We start from the raw sequence: 20,348 nt of genomic DNA on the forward strand, positions 1-20,348 counted from the left end.
TCCCAGCTGCCAAAGACCATTGATTAATGGTTTGCATAAGGAGGCAACATTCAGATTGTGATACACATTCAGAATTGTGCATAAAAATTCAGTGTATTGAAAAGAAACACTTCTGACTGCCACCACTTGATGGGCAGTGAACAGTATCACTCCATTCCAAATTACCAAAATGAATTATCAGAAACTGCTGCATTTAGTCTCAATAATAAGAATCTCTGAATCAATAATTTAAGTTTCACTTCAGTTTTTTAGCAAAACAAGTTAAAATGTTTACAAGTTTCTTACAAAAATGTGCAAGCCTCCAGACTCACATTTTCTTCTGGTGCATCCTGTGCAGCACTAGTTTATCAGACAGTATCAAGAAAGAGCTTTTAATTTTCCTGATCTCCACATTTTGGCTCAGATTGGGATTATGTGTTCCTTATAACACATGCATTTCCTTATCTGTCTCTGCAACAGTCTGCACATTTTACCTCATTTTTGAGGTACAAATTACAGTGTTTATCATAATTCAATTTAATTAAAAAATAATTTCACAATCAAATTGGGGGGGTTGCCAAACTAGTATTTGCTATCAGAAAACTACACACAATTTTTCAACCAGTTCTAGTTTCAACTTGATTACAGGAATGAGGTTACACAAGTCACATAACAATTTTTACTCATATTGCTCATTATCTCAGGGTAGCAATACCAATAGCTAGACTAGTACAGTTCTAACAACAAAATAAATAGACACAAAGACCAAAAATGCCACAATCCCTCCCTTCATAAAATATTTCCAAATATCGCACTCTTCTGAGTCTCTCACAGAAAAAGGGACTGCATCATACAACTATGCATATAATGAGAAGAATGTGTATATTTATCCGAGTTAAAAGATACTGTATTGTATCAGGTCTATAACAAAGCCACCCAAAGCAGTTCTTAATATTCTTACTGTGCCTGCCTGGAAAACAGTACAAAGAGTAAGAGTGCTTACCTCTATTTTGTTTTCAATGTAATCCCATATGCCAAGGACCACAATCCTCAAAATAGTCTAGTAAAATACAAAAGGGGGAAAAATGACAGATGTTATTGTAATTTTAGATAAACATTTAGTCCTTTATCTATTTAAGGGATCATTTTTTGTCTTATTTAAGCATTATGCATTTCTTCTGAATAATAATAAAGATCTAGAAATAGTTACACTTCTGTATTATAAAAGTAGGTATTGCTTTCCAACCACTATATTGATTCAGTGAAACTTCCATAAACAAGTACCAAGTTCAAATGTTCATCAGCCTTTCCATCCTCCTAAAATTTCCCTTTAGAGATTTAGATTACCAACTCTCCCCACCCACCCCCCTGACCCAAGCCTATATAATATCCACTTCGGGGCCCCCTCAGCTGGAATGGGGGAAGATTCTCTCTCCTTGCCACCTTTGAGATGCCAGTGCTTACTGCTTCCTATGACAAGGAGAGAGGCACTGCTGCCCCTTGGTGCCTAAAGATACTGACATTTCATCACTGAAGAGCAGAGGCTCTTACTCTCCCCCTCTGGAGCACAGTGCTGTTGTCTTACTATAAAATCCCAAAAAGTCACAGGATAAGGGAGAAAAGTATCTCTGTGATCCTCCTCTATGAAGGAAAACAGCTATAAGTAGCTAGAAAAGAGGAATAAAGAAAGAACACAGAATGAACCAATGGTGAATTCCCATTAAAAAAAATCCAATGGCATCTTTCCTAATTTTTAACCTGGCTTTCAGAAGATGCAGTTTAAAAAAAAAAATTCTATCAGCCAACAAATGACTGAAATCGAATTCACGTAAAAGCATAACTGGTAGGGATGTTTTCTGCCAATAGCAACATCAAGGTCAGATTTTGACAGACACTACAGATATGAAGAGCCTAACTGCAGCTGCGTGCCTTGCAAAGAAGATCAAAGTGCTACTTTCTCCATTAAAGAACAGTACTAATGACAGAGAGCTCGACGGGCCTATGTGTGAGGGGTGACCATGCCAAGAACTGTGCAGAAAAAAAGTAAGTGACTGTGATGAATATATGCATCTCCTCTTCATGACAAATACAAATATATTAAATCCCAACCAACTCTGAATTTGCGCCAAACATACCAGCACTAATTGCAGAACACCACGGGATTTTTCAGTACTGTTCCTATGCATGGTTTTGCCAAACCCCATGAACCCAATTGCCTCACTTGGCCTGGGATGACTGTGCTGAGCTCTATCTTGGCACTCCAAACCTGGATAACAGCACTTAATCCTGCTTTGCAGAGGGAGACATTGCTGTGAGAGATTCGGTGCTTTCAGAGCCCAGCCTCATACCATCAATGAGCAGGAAAGCAAACCAGCCAACGCTTACTCAGAAATGGCATATGTGAAGCATTAGACAAGTCTGGCTGACAAAGGGAGTCACCAGCCAGAAGAGAAAATGCAGCATGCTCTTTTCTCTACAAAAAAATGACACTCTGCATAGACACCAAGAGCTCCTAATGCTGCTGGTCTGTACTCTTAAAAAGAACATTTTACTTCCAAAGCATTTTACAAATGCAGCATAAGAATAAGGTTCACAGCCATTTCCTTATTAACCTACATGGTTCAAGGTTTATAGGCGGAGGAAGAGATGCACAACAGCAGCTCCTCAAATCCCTTAATGACTCCAAATTCGCCAGCATGATGCGATGTAAGTACAAGGCGTAAGAATACATGCTGCTGTACAATCAAGGCATTACTGCAGCCTCAGCTCACGCCCCTGAGCAGAATACTTTCAGACAAAAGCATCCCAACTCCTCTGTCAGCACTTCCCTCGCTCCCCATTGAGAAGCTGCACAAAACGCTTAAGTACAAGTTACTCATGAGCCTGTAAGTTCAGCTATATTAGTTAACCTGGGGTCCACCACAGCAAGTTCCGCAGCAGGCAGCCATCAGGAAATGCATGAGGATTTCCTTCTTTCAAGCTTGGGATGCTACCCTTCCTATAGCAACCCTGTTGACTGCATAGAGAAATCTGGCTCGTTTTCTTCTATGCTTTGGCAGCATTCATGAAGTGATACGTCAATGAGCACCTAACTAAAGGATGGCTGAACACCTTTACAGTAACTGATGGTGAAAATCCTTCTTCCTTTGGACAGGTGTGCACAAAGGTATTTTCACTGAAATAATAAGGCATATCTGCACAAAGAAAATAGAAACACTGTCTCACAACCCCAAATATGATTTAACATGGGGCTGTTGAAGGAACATAAAAAAAGGCTTTCCTTTCTACCTTTTTAATTCCTCACTGCAGTGTTTAAATCAGACTGTCCTACTGTCATATTAATGGCTCTGAGCAGTTCCAAGGGCTGGAAGCTAGCACAAATGTTTTAATTTTCAGTCTGCTGGTGTGAATCAGCACAAGTCAGCAATGACTGGAAGTCTACTCGGCAGACATTTAATGCATTAATGGTTGTTGGTGCTACCTCTACAAGATAGGTCTCCTCCTCACAAAAAAGGCCTTGATGATTAGCATCTTTGCTCTCAGCTAGAGCAGACACACAGTAGGAAGGAGAGTGTGAGGGCAGAATGAACCCAGTTCCCCATCTGAGAGGCACGCTCTTCAGAACAAATTGGGCACAACTGAGGGTTAAGCTTTAAAAACACCTGTTCTGTATGGAAAGTCTTAAAGTTATGCGCCAGCATTGTCACTCTTAACAAAAAACCCCACATCACCACTGAAGTGACAAAAGCCATGTAAGGCAGCTTTTCCTGGGCACCCTGAGAAAGTACCATGAGTGAGTCACAGACTGTGTGCATCTGGAGACAACAGGTGCCACATGCTTACTGCCCACGGACCAGTCTTCACTAGTGGCAACTTCAAACTAGGTTTACCTCTCTCTACTCTCCTTCTGTTTGTACAAAGCACAAGGTCACATCCACTGCTGCTGCCATAACTCTTACCCAGAGGAGTCCAAACCAAGCAAATTTGGACTTCACTAGATAAATCTCCCTGACTGTTCAATAAAATAAATACTTTGACTGAAATGAAAGCGTTGGTGTTACTTATAAACAACATTTTAGTATTTTCCCTAAGCAATCAAAAATACCTTTCAAACAAATACATATTGCATTTGATTGTGTACTTTCTCTGTATAGAACTTAAAAAATGAGAACCTGTAGCAGAATCTGAAAAAAACAGAGACAGAAATTAATACTCCAGGAAACTTCCTACACACTGTACATGGACCAAACAGAAAAATACATATGAATTAAGAGAATTGCAACTGTAATATTAATCACAGACAAAACATAAATGTTAGTCACTCTACCGTTTGTAGAGACAAGAGTCTACAAGAAATAGGGAAAAAATAGAGCAGCACTGCTGTTTCCTACTGATGTGCAGGCATTTTTCAGCACTGTAGCAAATGCACACACATAGTTTTGCATTACACTACAGGCATTCTGCATTTTTGGACACATAGATTTGAAAGCAAACATTAAATAACAGTGTGAGTACTTTTCTGTTAAAGGTCACTGCCAGCTTGTTTTTTTCTGTACTTGAAAAAGAATGCTTTAACATTTCTTGACTGGAAATATTTTAATTAGAAAGTCCTTAACATATATTTTTTTTAGTTATATCAGAAATACATTTTTTTGTTTTCTGAGAAAAGCTAGATTATTACATAAAAGTCTGTTCAGTGCACTAATAAAAGGTAAATGACTGAACCCTTCTGTTAACTTCTTTAACTTGGAGTAAACTCAGATAAAAGTAAAATTCTAAACCACTTTTCAGACAGAAATGTAATTTTGAAGTTGACAGTGTCCCTGTTGTACAAACACATAGTTGTTTGTACAACATTAACTGTCTGCAGTCAAGTTTATGAAGAACTGTGTGATGCTGCAGGTTTTCTCACTAATTTTGTAGGGAAACCCGGCCAAGTCCTTTGCTGAGCCAGCCATGTGAATTCTCACAATCTGCATGAGTTAGCTACATTTGTCAGCTGACCGCAATGTACATTAGGTAATTTTAAATACTTTTTTGCTTGCACAGTTAATATACAATTTACTACTCAGTGACTCATTGTGCCAAATTCATGCATAGTGTAAAGACATCAAAAAGAGGCAGCGCAGGAGGTGAAGCTGGCCCACCAGGTTTCGTTAACGGCGAAGGAGAGCAACTGTGCATTTCGAGATGAGGGTCGTGATTGTACAAGAGATAGGATGGAGGTGGGGGGAAAGGGTGTCTTTACAAAAGCCCTTCATTCCTTCCTTCCACCGCCACAAAACTAATCTATCTGTTACAGAGTGTCTTTACCTCTGGCTTGTACAGAAACTGAAGATTATGCTTCTGATTTTTGGATATATCTTGTAAGACCAAATATTTATTTAAATCTTTCCCAGAAATAACAGCTTGTACCCAATCTGTAATTTATAACCTCTATGGTTTGGGTCACTCCACAGAGGCCTTAGCTCATTCACTACTTTAAAGAATCTTCTTTTGCCATCTTCTGGTGTGCTTGTCCTGAGATACTGCATGAGCCGGTCTAGTGCACTCTATCCCCAGGCCACCAGAGCATGGAGGAACATATCAGCATCTTTAAACTGAGACATCCTTCTGTTTTCAGTGCATAGGCATCCTCCTCACACAGCTTCTCTTCCACCAAGGCTCTGAAAGGGAAACGTGTAACTACTGACCTCACCTCACATATTGCCCAGTACAAAACACTCCCCATGTACTGTACTCTGTAACTGCTGTGGCTCTATTAGCACATGTGGTCACACAAGAATAATTAACTGCAAAAGTTTGGTGACACTAATAGACATGAACACAGCATATTCTTTTTCACTGACTACCACTAACATTATTATTATGATATCATATAGTATCTTTGCATAAACACTGCAGTTCTGGTTTTTTGTATGTTCTCCCATAATATCTGTTCTTAGAATATGGAGAAAAATAATGAATTTTAAACTCACAACTCTGGATAGATTTGAAAGGGCTTTTCACGAATAGAAATGCCTTACTAGAGATGCAGTATACTATCATAAGGTAAATGCAGATTGGATAGAAAACTGGTCTTAAGCAAGCGTGCATCAGAAGTTCCCTCTGGGCATGATTACAGTGGCGCTAAATCTTATCTTTGAAACGTACCATGTAGCAGGCGCTAGACTGTGACTATCAAGAGATGGAAGCACAGATGAAGCACTGATAAAGCACACCATATAAGTCAGGTATGTTCTCAGAAATGAAAAGGGAAGACTGGCATTTCAGAGAGGTGTCTAGCTAAATCCCTAGACCTCTACAAAACCATTTTCCCTAGCAACTACTTTTTTGTGAAGCACTGAAAGTGGTTAGAAAAGAAATTTCACAGTCTATTAAATATTTAATTTCTTACACACTAGCACAGAAGGAAGCTTAAATTTACCTTTATAAATTATATTAGTATATAAAATCCATATCTTTGTTCCTGAATCCCCCAATCAAGCCCCTTAAAAATCAAATCATACACAGCCAGCAATGCAGTGAATTTATGCACCATGAGAAAAGTTGTGTGTATATGGAATGAAAGTAAACATCCAGAAAAGAAGACACAGCTTATGGAAGAATTAATAGAAGATTATTTTCTTTCTGCTCAGCTCTTTGAAACTCATAAAAATGTAACAAAAGTAACATAACCAATTTCTCTAATATAAAATCATGAATTTGTTATTAAAAAAAATCTATATGGCAAGGACACTATTTTCTCTTAGTTCTCTCATTTGGGATGTTTTTCCTTTTTAACAGAACTCTAACAGTAGGGTCTTCATCAGGTTTTACTCCTTCCAAGGATTGCTACTAACAAGGAGTAAAGGGTCAGACTACTATGAACGCTTCCTTTTAACATCTAGGATGAGAAAAGTCTCTTTTTTTTTTTAATCTCCTAAAAGTGAAAATCTAAAATGCACTTGTGAGTCATAGCTAATGAAACAAATTCTTTATCAGCTAGGACCCCAGACTTACTCTACTCAATTTGAGAACTTGTTTCTTATACATAGATGCAGGAAAAAAGTCAGAATTCCATGGTTCCCTAACTTTAAGCACATCAGAAGACTTGGTTATTCCCAGGGAAACACTCGAGTGCTGAAAGCTAGCAGAATGCCTGAGTGCTTAGCTGACTGAAGCACATACAGAGCAATGCAAACAACTACTATGAAAGAACTCAATTCTTGCACACAGTCTCATCAATCTTAGTGGAAAAGCAGAACTGAACAACAGCTACAGAATTATGTATTTGTGGCAATGTGATAAGACTATTAAAATACAAGCAGACTCCAATCCACTTACCAAAACACTGTGACATTCCCCATCTTCCTTTTCTCAGCCAACTATTATCAAGGCAGAAATTGCCCTCTTGATAGGGTGTAACCCCGGCCTTGCCTTGCTGTTGGTACTGGGGTTTCCCCCCCAGTGTCTTTCTCTTCTCTTCTGTCTTAACATCTGGGTAACATTTGGTGCACAGACAAATCATAGTGATGTATGTAAACAGAGACAAACATACACAGTCATCACCACTAGTAAATCTTGTTCAAATACTTGGAAAAAAGCAAAAAGAGCTGATGTGCACTTCACTTCAATAAGGATATTTTAATGTTGGAAAGTCACAGACAGTGACAGAGAATATAAAATTAACAGAGTGCAATAAATTCCTTTATGCTTGTGTTATAGCCACAAGCCTTAGAGAGAGCAGGAAGATGCTGTGCGAGTAACTACTTAATTTTCTTGGCAACTGTTCTGCTGGCATTTGCCAGCTGCTGGTATGTTTGTCCCCTTCGTTTTAACCAAGCAGAAAGCCAGTGCCTGTTTAACTCCAACATGATAGGACTGTAATTACTTGCAATGCCTTTACAGCACCAGCTTTTAATCAGTCATATTTTTTCCAAGACATTCAGATTTTGTGCTGAAAGTTTTCTGGTTTTTAACGTCTTTTACAACTTTGTATCATTTGTACTCCTGCAGGGAGGCCTTTCTGAAGATTTGTGTATCCACACTTACAACTAACGGGAACCAAACTACAGAATAAACATCCAAACTTAGGACATGGTGCTTGCTATGGAAACAACTCTTTCTGAGCACAAGAAACCCTGAATCCTTGCTTTGAGGAAAACCACACTGACTGAAGGACTAATCAATCCCCAGCAGTTGCCTGTTATATCCAAGCAAACTAATTAAACTTGCTCATCTCTGGAAAATCATCCTGGCATGAATAGTCACAGACTGCAAAATCTCACTATCACACACAATCTTCTAAACAAACAGTTCCAAAGACAGCTGACTCATGGTACTAGGAATCAGAGGGCAAAAAATCCCCTGAAAGCACCAAAAGAGTAAATAAAATTAATATGGATGAAAAAAAAAAAAAAAAACCAACGTGATCTGCAATTCTTGCAATATTTCGTAACCTCTTGAAAAATCCAAGTTTTTGATTTGGATGAGAAAAAAAATTAAACCCACTGTTTTTCCTCCGATGAGACACATTTCAACACAAATAGATGTGCTGTCGATCATTAAACCAACCTGGCCCAAGGCCAACCCCAGCAAACCCAGTAGGAAAGGTATACACCTTCATTCTCTTCCCAATCTGTGGTCTCTGAAGCACATCCAGTTGCTCTATGGAGCCACCTCTGTTGCTTTAACCCAGTCAGGCACTCTGAGCTGTCAAATGAACCAATATCCAAAAATACCCAATACCCTCCTCAGTGCACTTTACATGGCTGCCTTGTGGCCTCATTTTTTCTTTGGTGTAAATTCAAACCATAATCAAATAGGTGAAGGACGGTACTTTGGAAGACAGAAATAGATAATACAGTGAGTGGTAAGAGGTTTATAAAAAACAAGAACAGCAAGTAGAGAAAGAAAAGTAGTTCCAAATACCTAATACAGAAGGAAGGAGAAAAGCCCACGCAGATCCAAAATGAGGATGGTGAGTCAGGAACCTAGTTTTGGCTCTGTGAAGTATTTCTGTTACTATTTTCCTGCAAAACACTTCTGAACCAGTTCATCCACTTATGCAGGTACTCTGCCTCAGCAGAACTGAAACAACTAGTTTCTTTGTTGAGACAGATGAGTACTGGCCTTGAGGATCTGTCTGCACTGCCACAACCAACCAACCAACAACTGTGAGCGTATAAATTGAACTACGGAAGGGATACATGAGCAAGGCACTGCATCAGGGTTTGAAAAGAGTGGTTACCGGTACAAGAGAATGAAAACAGAACTTGAGACTACACCTCCGCAGAAGGAAATTGAGGACCACAAGAGAAGTTTTCTGTGAAATAAGCTCCAGAAAGCGACAAAGATCAGGTGAGCGTGCATGTGCAGCCATGCTGCTAGCAGTAGAGTTACAAACTGAGCCTGATGGAAAGCTGAGGATTACAGGGAGCTCCAGGGTGCTAATCCCCACTGAAGAGAGATTCTGAGGGAGAAGGGAAAGTATTTCTTTCCAGAGAATGGACTCCATCTAGCAAACCTGAGTCTTTGAGAATTAGGATGTGAAATTCACAAAGAAAAGACTCTGCAAAATTTTTTAATTGTTTAGAGATTATTTTTTTTCAGTCAGTTTATATGTATCCTACAACCCACAATCACCATCAAAGGACGGGGATAGTAATTGTATCTCTGTGTAACTGTAGCACCAGAAGGCTAGGATGCAAAGCAATCTTGAGACTCCTGTTATCAAGGAATCCTTTCAGAAAGCACCCACTGTCTGTCTGGCAACACCAGCTGGAAAATCCCTGTTATGAGTAGAAATACAAAGTAGAAATACAAAGTGATATATCTAAATAAATGTTTTTTATTAATAGAACCATGGAAATAAGCAGTGGTATAATATGGTGAGTATGAATTCAACACAAATGATCTATCGAATCATTTGCAGATATAACAGCTCCTTGTTTTTTCATTTCTCTTTTTGTAACCTTCACCTAAATTTACCGCAAAGTGAAGACTTTAACAACTGTTTCGATGATAATATGTTCTCCTATGGAACTAGAAAAAAATATTTTAAAATTTTTAAGTCCAAGCTGCCTTCCAACTTAACCAACATAAAATGTTTTTTTGTGACAAGTAACACATTATGACCTAAAAAAATAGCCTTGAAAATATTTTGGGATACTTCTGGAGTGGTCTAAATGTCTCAATACCAATGACTTCTTTTTGGAATAAAGTTGAAAACTATAAAAGAGTATCCCAATTTGGTCATTTGTTATATCATTACTACAGCCTTTTCCAATGCGTACAATCATAAAATTTTTGCAACGAAATTCACCATTTGTTTCATTCTCGTATTGTATCTATATGCAGCAACCTAGAACATCTAAACTACCTACATAAATTGTGAGAGGAGATAATTCTGGTCTTAAAACAGATCTTTTTGTACAAAAACCCTGTGGATCTTTATTCCTGAAGAATGTATCTTATTCCTATACCTTAGACCCAGTGACACAGATAAGATTTCTGTGAGAATAAATGGATGAAACTAGTCCTGTTCTGTGCCTGTAGTGATTCAGAAATGATTATTTATTTTTTGTAGTTTTCCAGTTGTAATTTGTAAGACAGTATCTTCCATGTTTCCTTGCCAATTCTAGGCAACTGACAAACAGCACTAATCTAAACAAGATTTTTTAGTTTGCTAAGCAGGAGCGACAACTGTTAAATTTTTTTTTTCTTTTTCTTCTTCTTAAAGCACCCTGTGCTACATTTATTCACAGTCAAATTACTGTTAAACTGTTGCTAATTCCAGTGACAGCATAAAAACACTTTGCAGTTCCGTATGTGGTGAAAGACTTTGATTATACATACCTCTGAAAAGAAAACAGACAGGATGACTAGGCTGATCCAGTGAATTATTCCTGCAAACTGTGAAGCACTTGAAACTGCAATTAACACAATACAGTGAAGCATCATTATAGTAGCAGAATGCAACTTACATTTAATATAATTAGTACTGCTACAAATTACATATGGGTAAAGCCTGCTTTCTTAAATTTTGTAATGGAAGTACCAGAAAGAGGATGGGATGTAATGGGACATGTAACTCCAGCCCTGTCAGTTGCTCACCCTAATTCAGGCCAGTATGTTAGCAGCCGCAGCAGCTTGTTCATTGGAGCTTTTACAGATAAGACTGCTGGTAAGCAATGTCATACACGTTTTAGGTCTTTGATGCTTTGTCACTGTTCCATGCTGTCACTCCATGCACTTCTTTACTACAAGCTGTGTGACTAAATCCTGTGTACCTAAAAATCCAGAGTCAGAATTCTGTAAGAAAACAGAATGCTCTACTAGCCCCACATTATTCCTTGTATGCAGTCTTTGACAATTCAACTCAGAAGAACAGTAATTGTCTGGAACAGGTGCTTAAAAACTAGAGCTCAAACTGCACTTCAAAATACATTTCTATCATCTAAATAAATAGCCTACAGAGGTAGACTTTTGTGCAGCTCTCCAGATGTGGCATGAACAGCCATGACTGCCTCAGGATCCCATTCCTCTCAGAGTCAAGTTTGACTCTAGAAAAACCACAGTGAGAGAAATAACAGAAAGAACTAATGCCATTGTTAATTGCTAATAAAATCAAATCTTAATATATTAATGTTAAGGTTTGTGAAATATCAACAATTCTAATTTGTACAGTAAACATAATGTAACTTTTTTTGTACAGTCTGTTTCAGGAAACATGGCTGTCATATGGACAGCTTTGTCTTTAAGCAAGTTTCTGTGAGAACACTCAAAAGAGTTACAGTAAGTGAAATAAAATTCCAGTTTAAGTAATTGGTTAAGACACGCAATTTCCTTTGTAAGCACTCTTTTCAGAAAGACAACGACCACTAAAATCACTTATGTTCACTTCATTTTAAACTCCTCCATGAACAGAAGTCTGTAAAGGGTAAGTTAAAATGGTAATTTATGAAACTCTGGATTCTATACACTAAGGTCCCATATAGGTACTCTTTCTGCATACAGATTGTTGAGGTACTTATTCCACTTTCAAAGGGAAATGACTTTGAACAAAAGTCCTTTCAGGAACTGACTGGCAGGAATACTCAGGAAAACTTATCTGAACTCATTAAAAGTATGATTTTACAGAGTACTAAAGCCTTGCATGGACACTCACTGGCATTAAATCAGGCTTCCATTTGATTCAACTTCTTTTGCTTGCAAGTAAAATAAACTAAACTCATACAAATGAGTTCACTGAAAGACTATATAAGAAGCTCTGTGATATGGGTTGTCTCTTTATGAGCTTAAATTAATCTCTTGAAATCTGGAGGATTCCTTAATAGGTAAGTTCAACTGAAATTCTGTGATCAAAGTTCCCTTCATTGCTGAAAAAAACAAAGCAGAAGCTGAAAGGGTCCAGTATCTGAACTGCTGGCAACTCCTACTCTGAAGGTCACATGCTCTCAAGTTTGGAATAAGGCAATAAAGAGTAAAAATTCTCTCTTTACTTCAGGATATTTGTGAGTCTACCATCCCTACAGCAGACAGATTAAAATAGTCTGTGCAGTCTTGCAGTTTCAAAGAATTACTGTGCAACAGCAAAGTTTAAGGCAATCGATGACTCTGTGCATAGAGATGCAAGCCTGTGGCAGAATTAACTAAGTCTCAAGAACATATAGGGCATGCACTAAACAAAGTATCTTATTTTAAAATTAAAACTGATAAAAATGGGAAGGGGAGGGAAGGAAGGTAGGAAGAAATCAGGATACAATGAAAACTCTTAGTACAGGCTGCCACTGGAACTCTCACAGTTGAGGCTCATCTGGGGCTTGATGATAGAGGGTTTGCTGCAGTGCAGCAGACGAACTACTTCAAGATGAAACAAATGGGCAAGATATATGTAACTTTCCCAAGACATTGTCTTTATAGGGTAGCATAAAGAACAAGAAACGGAAACCATTTGTACGCTATTTTTCAGACAGCTGTAGACTGACGTACAAGGCTCCAGCTGCCCCTTAGTGGACAGAAAAGATACAGCAACCACCAACTTGGGAACAAAATCAATTTCTGATGCTGCACTAACTCCAGCAGAGTGCTGGACGCTCTGCCAGACAGTGCGCAATTAAATTGCCAGTAAAACAGTAAATTTGAAAAAGGTTTCCAAGCAAGCAGCTTTTGTACAAGAGCTGAATCACTAGCCCATGTGCTGAATCTGGATATTTGCCTCTTCCAAAACACTCCCTTTCAAAAAAATGCAGTGAAAAGCAACAAAAATGGGAGAATGGTCTTCTCTGAGAGGTGCTCATCCCTATTCTGTGGTGGTTCGGATACATCACTGGGATTCAAGTTGAGGCAAAGCACCTAAGCTATTCAGCTTCTACTTTTATCTGCAACAGAATTTCACACTTGTTGAACTTGTAACCTTTTTTCCCAAAATTGTAGCTAAAAGCCAAAAAGTTCTCTTTTATTTCACATTTTGCTTGTCTGGTGCCACGGGGAAGAAGGGAATGCAAATTCATATGATCTTTAGTCACGAAGAAAATGGTTCAGTACAAAATGCAGAGCACAGTTAATCTCAAGCTACCTCCTCCCCCTTTCCCTTGCTTTCACAACTCCTTAAAATGTGTATCGAGGAGGGGAAGGATGAAGACCACATCATGACAAATCGAGTGGCCACTACAGAAGTTTGTACTACCAGCACTTGCTTTCGGTGGATGTTGCTCTTGATGACGATTTCCTGGCAGACAGAAACTATACTGCTTCTGCAAGGAGCAGACAGCAGATGCTCTCTGCATGGTCTGGGCAAGCCCTGAATCCATTCTTACTGAGGCACTGCTGCAGCACAATGTGCATTTTCTTTGCACAGCTATCCATGTATTCAGACAGGGCCCTGGTCCAGCAACCAAAAGGACAGGAGTGGAGCTTTCCAGCTTCACAGTTTTAAGGAAGGCCTGGTACCTTGCGCAGACACATTTGCTGTAGCTGATTGCAGGAGGAGGGCACTACTAAGATGATTTCCTGAGTTGCTTTCCCCCAAAACTAGTGAGGACAAGGAAGGGATAGCATGGTCTATATCTCTGAGGAGTGGGGCTTGGAACCTGCCACCATGATCCTCTTTTTTTGAAATGAGGTGCAAGTGACTTAATATACATCTATTTCAGCACGTGCAAAACATCACAAGGTATTGAGACGTTATTTTGTCAATGCATGTGAAGAGCTTTGAAGACGGGACTAAAAAAAGCTGATTATAGGATAGAGACCTAAAATAAAAGACCTATTATATGTCTGCTGCTTTCTGGGGTTTTTAATTCCAGCATGAATATGCTTTGTGCTAAAATACCTTAAAAAGTCTCTGTCCTTTTCATGTGTGACCTACACATTTGCAAATGGGGTCTCCACCACTGACACTAACAGTTTTGTGTATGGGAGAAGTGCACAGTGCAACCAAAGACTGCACTAAAAGTATGAGAGGAAAATGACACTCTCAAAATGTCACAGCCAAAGAAAACACCAGTTTAAAAAAAAAGCTACTAAGTAATTACAGTCTATAATGTGGATTAGCAGCTGTTATTATGAACAAAATTGGCAGTGATGTGTCATTACATATCCTAATGCACTGGTTGATTTCATATAGAATAAGGAATCATTTAAAACTGTAATTACATTTCTGAAAAACATAATTATGGACTAATGGCTTTTTAAAACCTTAACCTAAGTGACACACACTCCTCATATAACACAACTGCAATACTTACATCAGTCCCACCAAGATAGCCTTTATCTGATTTAAAACAAAATAGAAGGTATTCACCTTAACACAGGCAAGAAGCCTGATGGGTTGATTCTTTAGTTAAAATGCGAAGTAGCAAGACAGAGTGGAATGGGCCCTTTCTCAGGTGCTGAGAAAAGCCATACAGGCAGGGGCAGCCTCGGAACAGTGAAATCACCTGGCTCGACCAAACACCTATAAGGTCGTGCACAAGGTGTAAGCTGCAGAGCTTTTAAGAGTATCACATGCACTAAACAGAGAGAAGATGAACGAGCCCCAAAATAAAGCCTTCTTTAGAAGACTCTTCAGAAAATAAATGGTAAGAAAGCAGGTGCTTCCAGAAGATAGTTTCCAAAACTGTATTAAAAATTTGAGAAACTAACAGAAACAGTTTTTAAACCCTTTGGCTCTACAGGAAGTGACAATTCTCTACAGAAACAGAAAGATGTGGCACCTCAATAAATACTGTTGATAGCTTCTTCCTCATTAAATTTTTAAGGACTTACACCCATAATTAGTATTCCTGCCTTTCTTTGAAAGCAGTGGACTTGTCCAAATTCTGGGCTTCCGCACCCAAAACAGTAAGTCATCAGAGACTACAGAAAATAACAACTGTAACAGAGTGGCCATGCTCAGAACAGTGTGTGCAGCATGGACAGACAGGTGTAAACGGTGGGCAACGGTGTGGAAAGACAGCTTAGTCATTTATTCATCTTACAGGGTTTCTAAAACAGCTGCAATTATCAATAGAGTCTCCTAAAGTAATCTTAACACAATTGCATATCTAAATCTTTACAGTGAAATCTAACTCCGCTAATATCAATTGACAAATCACAAAAATAAGACGACTTCAACAGAATAAAACATTCATTTGCTCAGTTTAAAGTTGCCATAGAAGGTATCAGACCATGACTCTTTCATGCTATGTATTCTTGCATTTATGGGATTGTCTGAATCCCATCACTGCCATTTCAACATATCTGAGATTGTATGGAGATACTAGGCACAGCTCTTCAACATTTAGAATAGGGAAAATGTAGCTGGTATTTGTGTTCATGTCAGCTTTGCATCATAAAAGAAAAAAAAAAGAAAAGGAGGGAATGGAGGAAAAGAGCAGTAGAAAAAAAAAAAGATTAATTAGGAAGTAAAACAACAGCATTAAAATTTCCATTGTGGAACCTGCATACAGTGAATTCAGATAAAGCAAAACTCCACTTAAGCTACGATTTGACTCCCACTGTATTAGTGAAGTAGAATGAAAATCTGTATCATTTCAGTGTATTACAAGATAGAAAGCCATAATTCCAATTCCTACCCACCTCAGTAGAAGTAAATTAATAATGGAGACAGCACCAAATACACTAGTAATTTCATCACTTCTGTCTATCCACATGCATGTGAAAGGTATCAGAGATTAATGATGCACAAATGATCTTTTTTCTGTGTATACAGAGTGTGTCCGTAAAGGACAGACCTTTTCAAGTACTAACAACAATATGTGCAGATGTCTGCACATACACTCTGCTTGTACCCTTTGAAAATTTGTCCTACGCTGATTTTGGTCAGCAAAATAAGGAAGAGACTGACTTCACTATACTAGGGTTCCACAAAACCGCATTTCTTGCCTAGCCTAGTAATCATTTAAATGGTAGGAAAAAAAATAAATGCCCACCATCCTCCCAACTTCAAAAACCTCCCAGCAAGTTAAGCCTTTATTTCATTAAAATAAATAAAAAAATGAAAAAAAAATTCCTCCTACTCACACTGGAGAAGCTTTATATCTATTAGGAGTTCCAGAGTCAGGAGAACCACCACGAATACTACACAGGCTACCAGGAAACTGTTGAGACTTGCACTGAGCAAAAATACCTGCCACACAGCTGCTCGTCTCCCACAGCACGGTTTTAGCCAGTTAGATCTAAGGAAGTAAAATTAAGAGGAAAAACAAGAAAAGAAAAGAAGAAGAAGTGAAAAAGGAAGAGAGCTAAAAAGCAGTGAACTCAAAATCACAAGTTCTGCTGTTATGAATACACTCAGCAATAATGTACAAAGACTTTGCAAAACTTACTTTTGGTTTCTTTACCAAGAAAAATACTTCACAAAAACTTCATCCTGGGGATCTTGCATGCTCTCCAACCCTCTAGAGCATACCCATGTTCAAGTGCCTTCCAACGTATAGGTAACGCAACCCTAATTATCGTACATACTCTTCTACTTTCTTCCTGTCTTACTATTCTTCATGTGCTTTTATTATGACATACATGCTGCATTCACTTATCTGTGAGTATCAAGCCATAGCAGGACTCTAATACTAGGTTAGAAGCTAATGATGTTTTTTAAGAATTTCTCCGCTATTGAATTTTATGGTTGTGTACCTTTACCCCTGTTCTAGCATGAGAAAATCAGACAAGAGCTGCCAAATTTGGTCTGCAACAAGCAGTCCATGACGCCATGGAAAACCGCACCAAAGAATAAGCTCAGTGACCCCACAGCTACACCTATACTAGCAAATATACAAAGCCTGGCAAAGTGTCAGGCTGTACAGTGTCTGGTAAAGTGTCAAGGCTGTTTAGCTTGCCTAACTCTCACCAATCTATTTGTGGATCAGGTCAAAAAGGACTTTCCCAGAGTCTGGGGTAGCACAGTTTTGGGAACAACATATGCCAGGGACTGCTCCCAAACTCAGTTTAGATGAGGTCACCTTGTTTTGGAGGGAGAAAAAAGGTTTAAGCAAGATGAAGGGATTTGTGAGGAAGCTTCAAGGACCAGAACACTGGAAGTAAGTTGATGACTCAGTAAATGTTGCACTAGTATCGTGCTAATGAAGACACACATTTTCAAGTGGGTTGTTAAAAAAAAAAAAAAAAAAATTTTTTTTTCTTTTGAAAATGTTTGCAATAGAAATAACAGTAGCATAGACTTCAGAGGCATAAAGTCCATCCTGATACTTTTTTTTCTCCCAAAAATCCCCCCCTAGTTTCATTTTCATACCGTATTGTATCATTGCTCATCATAGTGTTTTGTAATGTTCTTGTACTGGCTCACCTCTGAAAGTTCTGATGCTTGCCTGACACTTCATATTTTCAAAGCACTGTAAATACACATTAGCTAATAAAGTGCTGACATGATTTATTAACTACGGTTTAAGAAGCTGCAAGCATACAGAAGTGTGATGCAGTAACCACAATGAACTAAAACATCAATACACAGAAATCAATGGCATACAGGAAGATATGAAGATACTGATCAATTCCAAATAAACAGCTTTAGACTCAATAACTCATGTTATAATCAAACAATTGGAAAAATATTGCACAACATTCCCTGACATACCCACACTCAAAAATGAGAGAGAAAGTGATGCTAAGCAGCGCTCAGAGGCTTGACACTTTCAAGTAGCTTCTCAGAATTAAGCATATCAACTAAATACTTGTACTCAGATTGCCTGATTACCTGACCGTAAAAGACCTCCTCAATTGACTCTTAAAACTTCAGAGAAGATTTGACAAATGTTACTATCAGGAACTTGCCCTTAGTCTAATTTTGTTATGGTTCTAGCCTGAATACAAAATGCACTAGATTTTAAATAGGTATTTTTAAAACATAAAGAAAAAAAAGGCATTGGGATAGGGCCTTTTTGCAAACTTGATCTTTTAATGGATTTTATTTTATATCATCTTAAAACAGGATAACTTGTCTTTACCACATCTGTTATTTTGTGTTCTTCTGTTGTCGTCCCCCCCCCCAATCTTTCTAAAAATAAAGCTAGGGAATGGCCCTGTTTAAATAGAACAGTTTTTGGTTCTATTCTCTTACTACATATATCTTCCCTTTTACAAAAAGACCATTTTGCCAGCATTTTAATATTGCAGAGCAGTTTTTCCTCTTTCCTATTCTCAGAATGATCAGTAGAGGGCCTAAGTACATTCCTTAAACCTCTATGTAGTCAAGATTTTTCAAATACACCAAATGTACCAGTCAGAATAAACCAGCTGTGATACTCAGCACACATTACATATAGCCACGATAACAACTACTCAAGCTAATCATTACTTATAGATTGCTAAAAAACGTGGAGTAATTCTGCCTGTGCAGTACTAACATTTCACTGATTCCAAAAAGCTTCTGAACAAAACTAACGGTTTATGTTTGGAAAAGCAACTAACTTAAGAGCTCTCAAGTGCAGATTATCTGGATGTTTACACCTATATATCACTGATGAAATAAATAGATTTCAAAGACACAAAAGCATTTGAAATTTAAGCACTGAAAAACCACCTCCAGTTTCATATCTTAATTTATTACACATCAAGGTTCATTTGTTCAACACTTGTCCTGTGAATGGACAGTGATTAGTATCTTCGCATCATTGCCTAGTAGATCTCTTCCCAGACCACCTCAAGACCTCTGAATCCACTGACATTAACAATCACATTGTACTCTAAAAGGAGCACTGGATGGTCTCTTTCCTGGATGCTGTTATTCCCTGCTACTTCTACACTCCTGTACAGTAAAGACCCAATCTTGCCTTGGGTTGTTGGGTTTTGAGGTGTTTTACTTCTTACCTCCTTTAAAGAGTGGACATAAATAATAAAAGAGGTAATAATCCAACTAGAAATATATTTTAGATAAACCCCTAATACACAAACCTCCTTATCTCCTTCAACCCTGTAACCTGTCTTAGTGGAGTAGTCTCTCTCCATGCTGATGTGTAATGTCTCATCCATTCAACAGATGAGAAATCTGGTATTTGAAAAAAACAAATCTCTATGGAATTAGCGTGGGTTTAAACTTACTTTCCAAATCCTAGCCATTTCTCCTGTGATGGTGCAAATTTACACTAATTATGAAGTTCAGATTAGAAACTCAGGTACAAAGCCCTTTCAAAAAAATAAGTTGACTTACACAGCTCATAAATTTACGAAGAGACTACATACTAACCATATACAAGTAAAACACCTTTTTCCCCTCCCTCTAGACAGAAAAAAAAAAAGAGAGAGAAAAAAAAAGTGCCTTGTTTTGTTCAGAGAACAAGTAGAACTTCTGTGGGCATCCTGACTGCGTTGTCTGTGGATACTGTGCACTATATGGATATAAGTAAAGTATGACTTTGGACAACTTTATTGTACAATTTCAAACAGTTACCTCAGTTTCAAACCATAATCTCAGTTACCCCATCTCTACAACAGTAATATTATTTACCTTTCTTACAATGCCTTGATCAATTAAATAAATGTACTAGCATGGGAATTTCTTGGCTGATGGCGATACAGGCCTGTAAAGTTTTGTTATGAGACATTAAAATATATTTAGTGGAATTTTACCAAGAGTAATTATTTTTAAAGATACTTTCACACATGGTTTTGTGGGAAACCAATCTGTCACCATCACTGTTGGTTTTATTAATAAACAGCTTGGAAAAAAGAACATAAGGCAAAACTGGGAAAGGTTTACCATATTTATTTGGTAGGGAACCACTACAAACAATTTGTTCAAGCTGTTAACAGCTGTCACTATTTTCTGGTCCTGCAAACAAATACCCCAAAATCTGCATTATACCTTACTCTGTCTTTCCCCCCCCCCCCCCCCTTTTTTTGTCAACAAACCAGAGCATTTCTCCAAA

At 38.1% G+C, this 20,348-nt stretch overlaps 1 protein-coding gene across 1 annotated transcript in view; it reads right to left on the minus strand.

Annotated features, from left to right (window-relative positions):
• Window positions 1–20,348, minus strand: part of LOC104166402 (chromosome unknown open reading frame, human C15orf27) — a gene marked incomplete at its 3' end in the record, with an annotated part of 43,364 nt that overhangs the window by 12,770 nt on the left and 10,246 nt on the right. The window contains exons 3-5 of the mRNA XM_009706305.1: window positions 16,489–16,643; window positions 10,819–10,892; window positions 983–1,039 (exon numbers count right to left, since the gene is read on the minus strand). Of these exons, the coding sequence (XP_009704607.1) occupies window positions 983–1,039; window positions 10,819–10,892; window positions 16,489–16,643 (286 nt within the window). The remainder of the gene's footprint in view (window positions 1–982; window positions 1,040–10,818; window positions 10,893–16,488; window positions 16,644–20,348) is intronic.

This window comes from Cariama cristata, unplaced genomic scaffold (assembly GCF_000690535.1).
Source record: "Cariama cristata isolate BGI_N322 unplaced genomic scaffold, ASM69053v1 scaffold32848, whole genome shotgun sequence".
In the NCBI taxonomy this organism is placed as follows: domain Eukaryota; kingdom Metazoa; phylum Chordata; class Aves; order Cariamiformes; family Cariamidae; genus Cariama; species Cariama cristata.